The sequence below is a fragment of the Macaca nemestrina genome, chromosome X (genome assembly GCF_043159975.1).
Source record: "Macaca nemestrina isolate mMacNem1 chromosome X, mMacNem.hap1, whole genome shotgun sequence".
In the NCBI taxonomy this organism is placed as follows: Eukaryota; Metazoa; Chordata; class Mammalia; order Primates; family Cercopithecidae; genus Macaca; species Macaca nemestrina.
The window spans coordinates 25,440,226-25,452,450 of record NC_092145.1 but is presented as its reverse complement, the minus strand read 5'-3'; the positions used below and the strand labels follow the sequence as shown (position 1 = coordinate 25,452,450).

Sequence of the window (12,225 nt, the reverse complement as noted above, 5' to 3'; positions counted from 1 at the left end):
ATGAGACCGAGGGGCTGGCACAGTGGCTCACGCCTGTAATCCCAGCACTTTGGGAGGCTGAGGCGGGCGGATCACAAGGTCAGGAGATCGAGACCACCCTGGCTAACATGGTGAAATCCCGTCTCTACTAAAAACAAAAAAATTAGCTGGGCGTGGTGGCAAGTGCCTGTAGTCCCAGCTACCCGGGAGGCAGAGCTTGCAGTGAGCTGAGATCATGCCATTGAACTCCAGCCTGGGCCACAGAGCGAGACTCTGTCTCAAAAAAAAAAAACAAAAAACAAAAAACTGAAAGAGGTGTTTTGCCAAAATGTGACAAAAAGAAGGGCAAGAATCTAAGTCTTTGTCATTTAGTTTTTTTTTTTTTTTTTTTTTTTTAATAATAATAGTGATGGACTGAAACTGATCCAATCATACCTTTTATTCAGTTGAAAACAAAAAAGGACACATGCATGAGATGGCTATTTCTGAATCAGGTGAAATAACTCTAACAGCCTCAAGGTAAAGAGGGATCAGATTGTCAAGCTAAAACTCATTAACACCTATTAAAACTCAACTGCTTATAACAAGTAAGCTTAGCACTGACTGCATAAATCGTTTTCTTTAAACAAAGTAAAAAAAAAAAAAAAAAAGTGATGCTATGGGACACATAACTTCCAGAGCATTAAATTTTAAGAAAAATAACCTGATACATAGTATAATAAAATCCTATGGAAGAACAAAGCTGTACCTCTACCTAAAATACTGCTATAGCAAGAATGTGGTTTTTTGTATTTTTGAACTGTCAGAGACAGAAATTATCTGTAAATTAAAAGAGGACCAATGCTAAAAATGCAAGTAAGTTGCCATTTCTGGGAAAAAGTTTAAAACTTAAAGTTAGGTGTCATTAATGCTGAATGGAAAATGGTTTTAAATGGCAAATTTTATACTACATGTATTTTACCACAATAAAAAATAATGGGTAGGAAAATGGTGTTTGACAAAACATTCTAGAGACAGGTATGGAAAGAAAGAACAGAGTATCACCAAGTCCACGACTATGACATAAGCCCCTTTTGGAGATTTGGGAAAATCACTTACAGCAGAAATCTGTTCGGAAAATTAAAATTAATCGATTCAACTCCTATGAATTACAAGTATACTACATGGCAGTGGCCACTGACACTGGCTTTCAATGTTTCAAAGTATATCATCAAAGCAGTTTTGATTTTTTTTTTTTTTTTTTTAAAGACAGGGTCTTGCTCTCTGGCTTAGGCTGGAATGCAGTGGCATGATCATAGTTCACTGCAGCCTTGAACCCCTGGGCTCAAGCGATCCTCCTGCCTCAGCCTCCTGAGTAGCTAGGACTATAGGTATATGCCACCACACCCAGCTAATATATTTTTTTTGTGGTAGAGACAAGAGTGTTGGTATGTTGCCCTGGCTGGTCTTAAACTCCTGGCTCCCACCTCAGCCTCTCAAAGTATTGGGGACTACTGGCATGAGCCACTGTATCCAGTCCAGTTCTAATTTTGGAGTTAAAAAACACCCACATTGAGTCAAACGACTTCAGAGCCTACCCACCTTCACGATTATTAAGATCACAAAGGGGGCTTTTGCTAGCTGCTGAAGACATTAGTAAAGTATAAATAGTTTGCTTTTAACTGTGCTGGAGGAAAAAGTGCAAGATGTGCTCGGTAGATAAAGCTTTCCGTCTGCGGGTCAAGCAATCAGGCTCCACGGAACTAGGAGCAAAGCAATGCTCCTATAGTTGTATGACAGCTTTTATATGAAGTTATTTATTAGAAATTTCCAAGGCACTTTAACAATACAAATTTTATTAAAAAAATAACATCAAAACTGTTCAGCAAATCTATATTCAATGTAACCAAAATAAACAAACAACAAATTAAAAAAAATATACATCTATATATATATGAGCAAGAAACAAGTGCATTTTTTGTTCCCAATATTTTTTGAATATATTATCTTTATCCAGAGGAATTACATTAATGGCTAAGAAGATATTATGTATTAGATGAACAGAAATGTACCTTTAAAACTTGTTTTAAGGTCTGTAAGAAGAGCTTTGCCAATTCTTTATGTCTTTGAAATCAGAATCCCTAAGCTAATGTTAATGATAGGCCCAAGATAGAGCATGTAATAATGTCTAATGGTCTGGACAAGTATGAAATTAAGAAGCTACCAATAAGTAGCTACACGAAATCTGTAGACAATTCTAAGAAATGTCTTGGGAGTTTGAAATAAAAACAAAACAAACAAATAATTCAAAAGTAGACATAAAATGGACATCAGCAAATTTCATGAATCTGGGACAAAGAAGTGACAGAAAAACAAAATAGAGTAAAATAAATTTGATTAAGAACAATATAAAACCAAGCTACCAAAGTAAAATAAAAAAAAATGTTTAAAAATGTGAATATTGGCCGGGTGCGGTGGCTCATGCCTATAATCCCAGCACTTTGGGAGGCCGAGGCGGGCAGATCACAAGGTCAGGAGAACGGGACCATCCTGGTGAACACGGTGAAACCCCGTCTCTACTAAAAATACAAAAAATTAAAAATTAGCCGGGCGTGGTGGCGGGTGCCTGTCATCCCAGGTACTTGGGAGGCTGAGGCAGAATGGCGTGAACCCAGGAGGCAGAGCTTGCAGTGAGCCAAAATCGCGCCACTGCACACTCCAGCCTGGGACACAGAGCAAGACTCCGTCTAAAAAAAAAAAAAAAGAAAAAAAAAAAAAAGAATATCAGTATTGCTGAAAATTCCTATAACACTGGATAAAACTTTAAATGAAAACATGAATAACTGACTTTGTGAACCGTAACTGTAGAAATTTTGTTTTTCCAAAAACAAGAAAGTAACCTTGGTTCCCAATACAACCAGAATTTTGATATTCCTTGGACTGCATGTCTGCTAGAGGAAGATTAAAGAGCAGCAGCCAAAATGGTTAAACGTCAACCTGGATGTTGAAGCACTGATCTAAAAACAATATAAAACCAAGCTACCAAAATAAAACAAAATGTAAAAAATGTTTAAAAATGTGAATATTAGTATTGCTGAAAATTCCTAGAATACTGGATAAAACTTTAAATAACATGAACTGTGACTTTGGGAACTGTAATTGTAGAAATTTTCTTTTTCCAAGAACAGGAAAGTAACCTTGGTTCCCACACAACAAGAATTTTTATATTCCTTGGACTGCATGCCTGCTAGAGTAAGATTAAAGAGCAGCAGCCAAAATGGTTAAACGTCAACCTGGATGTTGAAGCAGTGATCTCATGGACTTTTCTTGGTTAGAATCGACCCATAAGCTTAAGATCAAAAGCCAAAGCCCCCAGTGGGAAGTTGTGCTCTATTTGGTGGGCCTTGAGGTCATCTCTGGCCAAATCAGCATCAACCTTATGGGAGGTCAGTCAGGTAGGAAGGGACTCTCCCCAAGATCTGATCTCTTAAGGCCACAAACTAGAGGAGGTCTCACAGTCAAATAATTCACATTTCTTGGAAAGAAAGAACAGGCATCAGTCGTGTCCATCAAAAGGGGACACTGTCCAGGAGTACCCTGGATATTTTTTGAAACTTATGCGTTGCTTCTTCATTTGAAAAATATGAAAAACAGAACAGTAATGAACAAGGAATGAAGAAAAAATGGCTATCTGACCTAAACATGTAAGACTTATAAGAAATTAAGAAAGCAGACAAAACAGACAGAAAAAGATGAATAGTCATATTATCTGGAATGTAGTATTATGAAGGCAAGTCAAGTATAGCAGAGAAAAACAAAAGGTATTTTTGGAGAGAGCCAATTGGAGAAAAAAATGTGTTAAGGTATGTTAACCTGACACAAAGATAAGGTGGAGTGAGAATCTAGTGGCATTTGAAAGCTGAAAAGAGCTGAATGAGAGCTAGTGTCATGAACTTGGCTGTTTAACTGCCTTTTGTGTGAGAAAACACTTCAGAACTTTGAACTTAGGAACTTCCAACTTGTCTTGCACCAGGTTGCACGAACTCCATGGAGCAGGAATCTATTTCAATGAGCAGCTTTAAAAACAAAAACAAAAACAACTTTAATATTTTTCATTTATATTAATGATACATTAAAAAATACAACAGTGCTAAAGTCCATCAAAGCAAACCGCACCGAAGGAAAATTAAACTTACCCAGAAATGGGTTCAGAAGTTGAGGTACTTTCGGAAACTGAAATCAAAAAAGTTTTACATTTACAATAGTGTATATGAAGAGTGAGACTATCAATGTAATACATGGGTCCATATGGTGTCTGATAAAAAATACTGAAATAAGTATCAGAAAATCAAAGAAACACAATTATATATACATACCATTCTCTATTATAACTTGGCAAGTATGAGTTTTACGTTGACTTAAGTGTTTAGCCATGCGATCTAAGCCAGAAGAATCAGCTAGGAAATCACATTTAAGGCACACTAGAGTAATGCCCCTATGAAAAAAAAGAAGACAGTAAAAAATATTATCATTTATGAAAATCCATAATTATATTATGAGCTCAATAATTATTTTTCCATGTACTAACTTGATTTGCATTTTAGTCTCCACAACCGTCATTTTCCAACTTTGTTATATAAACTTGATATATCTAAAATGGTTCTCCAGAAAATGGCATTGCTGGCCGGGCACGGTGGCTCATGCCTATAATCCCAGCGCTTTGGGAGGCCAAGGTGCATGGATCACCTGAGGTCAGGAGTTCGAGACCAGCCTGACCAGTATGGTGAAACCTCGTCTCTACTAAAAATACAAAAATTAGCTAGGCATCATGGCGTGCGTCTGTAGCCCCAGCTACTCTGGAGGCTGAGACAGGAGAATTGCTTGAACCCAAGAGGCAGAGGTTACAGTGAGCCAAGATTGTGCCACTGCACTCCAGCCTGGGTGACAGTCAGACTCCGTCTCAAAAAAAAAAAAAAAAAAAAAAAAAGGAAAAGAAAATGGCATGGCCATATTCAAATTATGCTAACATTTAGTGCTTTATTTTTTTATTTTTTTTTTGAGACGGAGTCTCGCTGTGTCTCCCAGGCTGGAGTGCAGTGGCGTGATCTCGGCTCACTGCAAGCTCCGCCTCCCGGGTTCACGCCATTCTCCCGCCTCAGCCTCCCAAGTAGCTGAGACTATAGGCGCCCGCCACCACGCCCGGCTAGTTTTTTGTATTTTTAGTAGAGACGGGGTTTCACCATGTTAGCCAGGATAGTCTCGATCTCCTGACCTCGTGATCCACCCGCCTCGGCCTCCCAAAGTGCTGGGATTACAGGCTTGAGCCACCGCGCCCGGCCCATTTAGTGCTTTATAAATTGTCACCTCTCAACTTGTGCCTAGCTGAAAGCTAGGCATCAAGAGACTGACTGAAAGCCCAGTCTCCCTTAACAACTTAAGTAATGTGTGCAAGTTATTACTTGCAAAGCAAGGATGTAATATTCATTCACTGAAATATATAAATATACATTTGCTGAGAACCTTCTTCACCCACACTGTACTACTAGGTATTGTGGATACAACAGTAACCAAAAAAGGTACAGTCTGTGGATTCTGCAATCTAATATCTTAGTCAAATGAGGATAAAATTAGAAAAGAAATGTGAAGGTTTTAAAATCATGTAATTATCATCATCAGTTTATTAACAAAGCATACATATACTTTTGAAGTTCATCAGATACTTTAAACTTAAATATTTCACCTGTATAGGAAACCAGTGGCATACCTTGCATTGACTTCTCTAGTTTTAACAACCTGTTGTGGATTTACACCTAGCCAGAACTCCTGCACATCAAAAACTATCTTCATAAAACTGGAATCATGTGCTTTCCCCATGAAATTTAGGCGGAAAAGTCTCTCTTATGATGCCATTTCCCTAATACTGGGGCTCAAATTTCTAGTTATCTCTGACTCTCTTCTTACATAAAACATTCAATATTTCAAACATTTTATGATATTAACAATTTATTGAGTACTTACTCTATGCCAGTCTGAGGGTTTTAGACATATTGTCTGATCTAAATCTCATGGCAACCCAAAGAGACAGGTGCTATAATTATTACCCTTTTACAGAGGACAGAATTAGTTTCAGTAATCTACTGAGGCCAGGATCAGGTTGGAAATGGAGCCCTCTGATTCTGAAGCCCATGCTCTTAAACATGATGTGATCACCACCTTAGCCCAGGGCTTTATTAAGTAAGTCTTAACCACTACAATAGCCTTAACCAGTCTATGTGTCTCATGCAGCTACAACTCATCTTGTATACTCCTCCAAAGTGATCTTCCTTCAGCACCCTTGATTCTATTCAAAACATCAATGGCTTCCCCCCCAATGTCTTCCAAATGAGAATTAAGCCCAAACTCCCTAGGCCTTGTTTTCAAGGATTCAACAATCTGGATCTAAGTTCAAAACTATCTCCCCAGACTGATCTTTTTTTATTTTTGGAATGGAGCCCCACTCTGTCGCCCAGGCTGGAGTGCAGGGGCGCGATCTCGGCTCACTGCAACTTCCACCTCCTGGGTTCAAGCGATTCTCTTGCCTCAGCCTCCGAGTAGCTGCGATTACAGGTGCACACCACCACGCCTGGCTAATTTTTTTCTATTTTTAGTAGAGATAGGGTTTTGCCATGTTGGCTAGGTTGGTCTTGAACTCCTGACCTCAGGTGATCCACCCACCTCAGCCTCCCAAAGTGCTGGGATTACAGGCTTGAGTCACTGCGCCCGGCCAACTTTGATCTTAGTATAATACTATGCTATATGAACTTCGTGCTTCATCCAAATTTTACTCCTAGTTACTCCAAAATTACTCCATTGTGATTCAGAAGAATGTGTAGTTTGTTTTTTCCTTTCTGAACTTTTATTAATGTTATTTCTTCCAACTAGAATGCCCCTGTGCCTCTTCTTTTAAGTAGAAACCTCTCTCCCCTTTGAAATCAGTATCTCTTATTGCACTTACTAGGAACCTCTTTGTATTACTGTAGTTATTTATGTTCACACCTTTTATCCCTTTAATAAATTGTACATTCCTTGACGGTTGGTACAAGCCTTCTTCTTCATCATGGTCATCTGTATAGGACTTGCTACATTGTGTTATACATGATAGGTGCACAATAAATAGCTAAAGAATGAATATTTCATTTTAACAAAATAGTAATTATGAAAAAATTGTTTATAGAAATATAAAATGCTATGTCCATACACAGATTTTAAAAAAAATTTTCTGAGACTGAGTCTCACTCTGTCACCCATGCTGGGGTATAGTGGTGCAATCTTGGCTCACTGCAACCTCTGCCTTCCAGGTTCAAGCAATTCTCGTGCCTCAGCCTCCCGAGTAGCTGGGATGACAGGCATGCACCACCATGCCAGGCGAATTTTTGTATTTTTAGTAGAGATGGAGTTTCGCCATGTTGGCCAGGCTGATCCTGAACTCCTGTGCTCAAGTGATCCACCCGCCTTGGCCTCCCAAAGTGCTGGGATTACAGGTGGGAGCCACTGCACCTGGCCCATACACAGAATTTGACCAATTTTCTATTTAGATGTGAGATCCACTCGAGTTGAAAAAAAAAGCACCTCAGATCTTTCAAATCATACAGTTCATTTAAAAACTAAGCATACAATTGAGCTTGACCATCACGTGGTAAAAATCAAAGTGAAATCTCATTTTTAGAATTAAATCTCTTTTCATTCTTACAAAGCATTTTTCAGTAAAGGTAACACCTAATATATTTTACTCTTTTCTAATTCCTCGAATTCAATGTTTTAAAAATAGCATAAATTTTTTTTTTTTAGATGGGAGTTTTGTTTGCTCTTTTGCACAGGCTGGAGCGAAGTGGCACGATCTCGGCTCACTGCAACCTCTGCCCTCCGGGTTCAAGTGATTCTCCTGCCTCAGTCTCCCAAGTAGCTGGGATTATAGCCACCATGCCTGGCTAATTTTGGTATTTTTAGTAGAGACAGGGTTTCGCCATGTTGGCCAGGCTGGTCTTGAACTCCTGACCTCAGGTGATCCACCCGCCTCGGCCTCCCAAAGTGCTAGGTTTACAGGTGTGAGCCACCGTACCCGGCCTAACACGAGTATGTTTTAAAAATACAATAAAAATTTCCTCTATGAGCTCTTGGTCCAACATTATCCACGTAATTCATTTTCAACATATACATTAACTTATTCAACAAATATTTACCAAGTGCCTACTATGTGCCAGGTACTATGTGCCTGGCAAACATCTGTCAACATGAGCAAAATAATTAACAAAGGAAGATGGAGTCAAAAAGATATCAAAATAATGTAAAAAAATAGATGTTTTAGTGGATTCTGAGCTAAGTGTGTGTGGTGTAACCAATGGTAATTATCAATGCCTTTAGAAATATTTATCAGTACTTTTTTCTGTAAACAAGTTATATACTTTAATTCTAAAAACATTAAGAATTATGAAGGCTATATATTGATTTCAAGTATTATGGTATTTTCAAAAACTTCCTTCTATTCAGATATGGTTGGAGAACCTTATTTTTGTTATTTTACAAATGCATATGTAAGAAGGTTTCATCTTAATGCTTGACACTACAGAGAGTTTAGTCAGAAATGATAGGCTATCTCTCCAACTTTGGTCTAAGGATATAATAAACAGAACTCTATCATTTCCAAAGTAGGCACTCCAACATCATTTTTAAAAAGTTACTGCAATATTTCAATGGAAAGAAAAACAAAAAAAAAGATCAATGATTACCTGAGAGTTCCTGAATGCTTCTTGAAAATACAAAACCGTTTACCTGGATGGTTGCTATGAGAGCTTGAGAAACACGAGACAAACAAGATTTTATTAATTTTATTATACAACGCCATATTAATTTTATGACCACATTTCAAGCCAATGCCTAATTTCTTAGTTTTGAATAAAAGATCACGATCTAAATAATAAAATGCTGTTGGTTATTGCTATAATCTGAATTTCTGTGTCACCCCAAAATTCATGTTAAAATCTTAACCCCCAAAGTGATGGTAATAAGAGGTGGGGCCTTTGGGAGGTGATTAGGTCATAAGGGCATAGCCCTTATGAGATTAGTGCACTTATAAAAGAGATCCTAGAGAGCCAGTGTGCCCCTTCCACCATGTGAGGACGCAGTGAGAAGGTGCTGACTATGAGGAATGGGCCCTCACCCAGACACCGAATCTGCCGGCACCTTGATCGTGGACTTTCCAGCCTCCAGAACTGTGAGAAATAAATTTCTGTTGTTTATAAGCTACCCAGTCTATGGTATTTTGTTATAGCAGCCTGAATGGATGAAGATAGTCATCTCTGTTTAATTCAAGAATTTTAACTTACATTCCACTTTACCTGTATATTTTCTAATTACATATTTCCCTGAGAATTTTCTTAGATGATCAGTATCTCACCATTAGTAAAAAAAAAAAAAAAATGCTTGAGTTAAAAATGCAGTGTCAAATTAAAAATTTTTTAACTATTAAGAGTAAGAACAATTTAAAAGATATTTGATAATGTATTTTGCTATGATAGAAATTGTTAAAATAATTATTTTTTGTTTCAGAGTCTTGCTCTGTCACCCAGGCTGGAGAATAATAATTATTCATTACATTTTAATCTTAGTATGTTTGGGGAGGGGGATAATCTGAATGATCCTGGAAGTAAACACTACTTGAGATAAATGCCATTGCTTAATTCAATAAACATGAAACATTTAAAGAATCCTTTGCAATTACCAGGAGAACTTTCAAAGAGAGCAAATTAAGGGAAGCAGAGCTCAAGAATTAAAACAATGCTTCTCCTATACACAGATCAGAAAACCACTAATCAAACTTCAGAGCCAATGGTAATAGCTTTTATGCCTCCCTTTAAATTGATAAGGAAAGCTTTCCTGTGTTAGAAAACCAGGCAAGATTAGCCAGGATTAGCCTAGCACAGTATTACTCAAAGTGTGGTCCATGGACTAGCATCATCAGCATACCTAGAAGCTTGTTAGAAACACAAAGTTTAAGGCCTTACTGCAAACATAGTGAACCAATCTCTGGCAGTGGGGCCCAGAAATCTGTTTTCCCAAGTTTTCCAGCTGATTCTTATGCAAGCTAGTTTGAGAAGCACTAGCCCTGTCTTGCACTGACAGACCCCACACAGCAGGTCAACAGTTACCCTCAGACACAAGGTAACCATCACCAGCATACTATATGTGCATGGGAAAATAAAGATTCTGGCTAGCTGTTAATTTCAAGAAAATATCCTCAGAATAGGCACTATGGTGAATACAAAGAGCGAGCTTCTCTCTCAAATAGATAATAGAGACACATGTGAGGCAGAAGAGCCAATGTTACAGAACTCAAAGAAAGGAATGATTCCTATGACTGGCTGTGCTGATCAGATACTTCGCAGAGGGTGAAATGAGAGGGAAGGAGAGGAGCATTCCAGAGAATAATCAAGAACAAGAAAAAACTACTTTAGATACTGAATATGAAGAATCTATACATTGGGGAAGATAGATCAATTTTGGGGGCCTGTCTTCTCGCAATGGAGTTGGCATAGCCTGGGAATAAAGGTACTCAACCTCTGAGAAAATGAAGCCTCTGAACATACAGAACTCAAACCTATGACAAAAGTCCACACCGAGTAGGAGTGAGGGTGCACCATTCAGAGGGAGGTACCTGAAGTAATGAGGGAAACAATGTGCCCCTGAAGTAGGGGAAAAGCAAAGGGACCTATGAGGCCCTTAGAAGAGTAGAAGTGGAAGCTTTCAGTTCTAGACGAGGTTAATGATGAGTAAGAGCTCAATGTGTGTGATGACAGTGCAGGGGCTCACCAGAAATTAGGAAAAGGTTATGAAGGTAACTTTAGGTCAGTTGGGAATGTCTGGGGATAGAATGGGGCTGAAGGTTCTGCAAGACAGTTGGTGAGCCTACGGAAAATGGGAGAGAGGAGGATGGAATGACACATGGGTTTAAGTAATGCCAAAAATGTTTTCCAATTTAATCCTCTATAAATTAGGGGCAGAATTAAAGCCTCATTAGGGCAGCCAAGTGTTTGGCACAGAATAAGAGAACAACATTACTCATAGCAGTGTACTAGGGGAAGGGTTGGCTAGGGTCTGCTTTAGAGAAACTGGGGTATAGGTGCAGAACCACTATAGTAGTGGAAGAGGCAGACTGGAATATTGCAGAAGGTGGACTCTCAGGAAGCTAGAATGTATGGTGGCAGATCAACAGAACTCAATGGGTTTCAAAAACTTGGGATAGTAAATTATTTCTAGCTGGTGCTCCATGTTTATGCAAATGATGCCCTGAAACAGTCAAGACTGAGCTTAAAGGGTACTGAAGTAAAAGTGGTTTGAATCCTAGTTAGAAACAGAGTGGGGTCTCAGGGAAACTCAGCATTGAAATCAGAGGATTTACAGTTGAAAGGTAAAAGAGAAAACTTTAAGAATGGTTAAGGTACCAAGAAAGGGATTATAAGGGGACAAGAACAGTTGAAGGGAGAAAAGATAATTATATAGAGCAGGAGTAGCCAAAAGGAAAGAAGAAAAACGGTGGTAACAGTTTAACAGAAGTTGAGAAGAGTTCCAAAAGTAAGTGATCAAAAATGTCAAATACTCTGAAGAAGTCATAGAGGAGTAAGAATGAAAAATAATGAGTATATCCAGTGGTTAGGATATGACTGATAACCTTTAAAGGAGCAGCTTTAGCTGCATGTAGGTGGGGGTGGTGGGCGACACTCAAATCACAAAGGGTCAAAAAATGACAAACAGGCTAGTAAAGAATACTCTTTACAAATGTTGATGGTAAAACGAGGACAAGAAAACATGCAAAGTAAAGGCAGATTTTCCTCATCCTAAAAATATGCCTGAAAATATCTGCAGACACAATGAATGTGGTAGAGAGAAAGAGATGAACTGAAGGTCCAAAGTAATGAAATAAGGATGTGGAGGAAATGAAAGAGATGACGAACAGGGTTAACTTAAAAATAGTGGGACATGTCTGTTTTTTGAGATTAATGGCTGAAGGAAAAAAAACCTTGAGACACAAAAAAGTTAATCTTGAGAAAAACAAAAAGTATGACCTCTGAGTAATTATTAGGCAAAGTTAACCACTGAGGGACTAGAATAAAATCTGACAGATGTTGTAGATAAAAACAAAGCGGTATTTTTGGCTGGGCGTGGTGGCTCACGCCTGTAATCCCAGCACTTTGGAAGGCCGAGGCGGGCGGATCACGAGGTCAGGAGATTGAG

The 12,225-nt window shown here is 38.5% G+C and overlaps 1 protein-coding gene across 1 annotated transcript in view; it reads right to left on the bottom strand.

The window, feature by feature from the left end:
• Window positions 1-1,376: 1,376 nt before the first annotated feature.
• LOC105481470 (zinc finger protein 280C) overlaps window positions 1,377-12,225 on the bottom strand; it is a 67,315-nt gene continuing 56,466 nt past the window's right edge. Inside the window, exons 16-19 of the mRNA XM_071088985.1 lie at window positions 8,724-8,786; window positions 4,335-4,453; window positions 4,155-4,191; window positions 1,377-4,034 (exon numbers count right to left, since the gene is read on the bottom strand). Of these exons, the coding sequence (XP_070945086.1) occupies window positions 4,019-4,034; window positions 4,155-4,191; window positions 4,335-4,453; window positions 8,724-8,786 (235 nt within the window). The 3' untranslated portion in view covers window positions 1,377-4,018. The remainder of the gene's footprint in view (window positions 4,035-4,154; window positions 4,192-4,334; window positions 4,454-8,723; window positions 8,787-12,225) is intronic.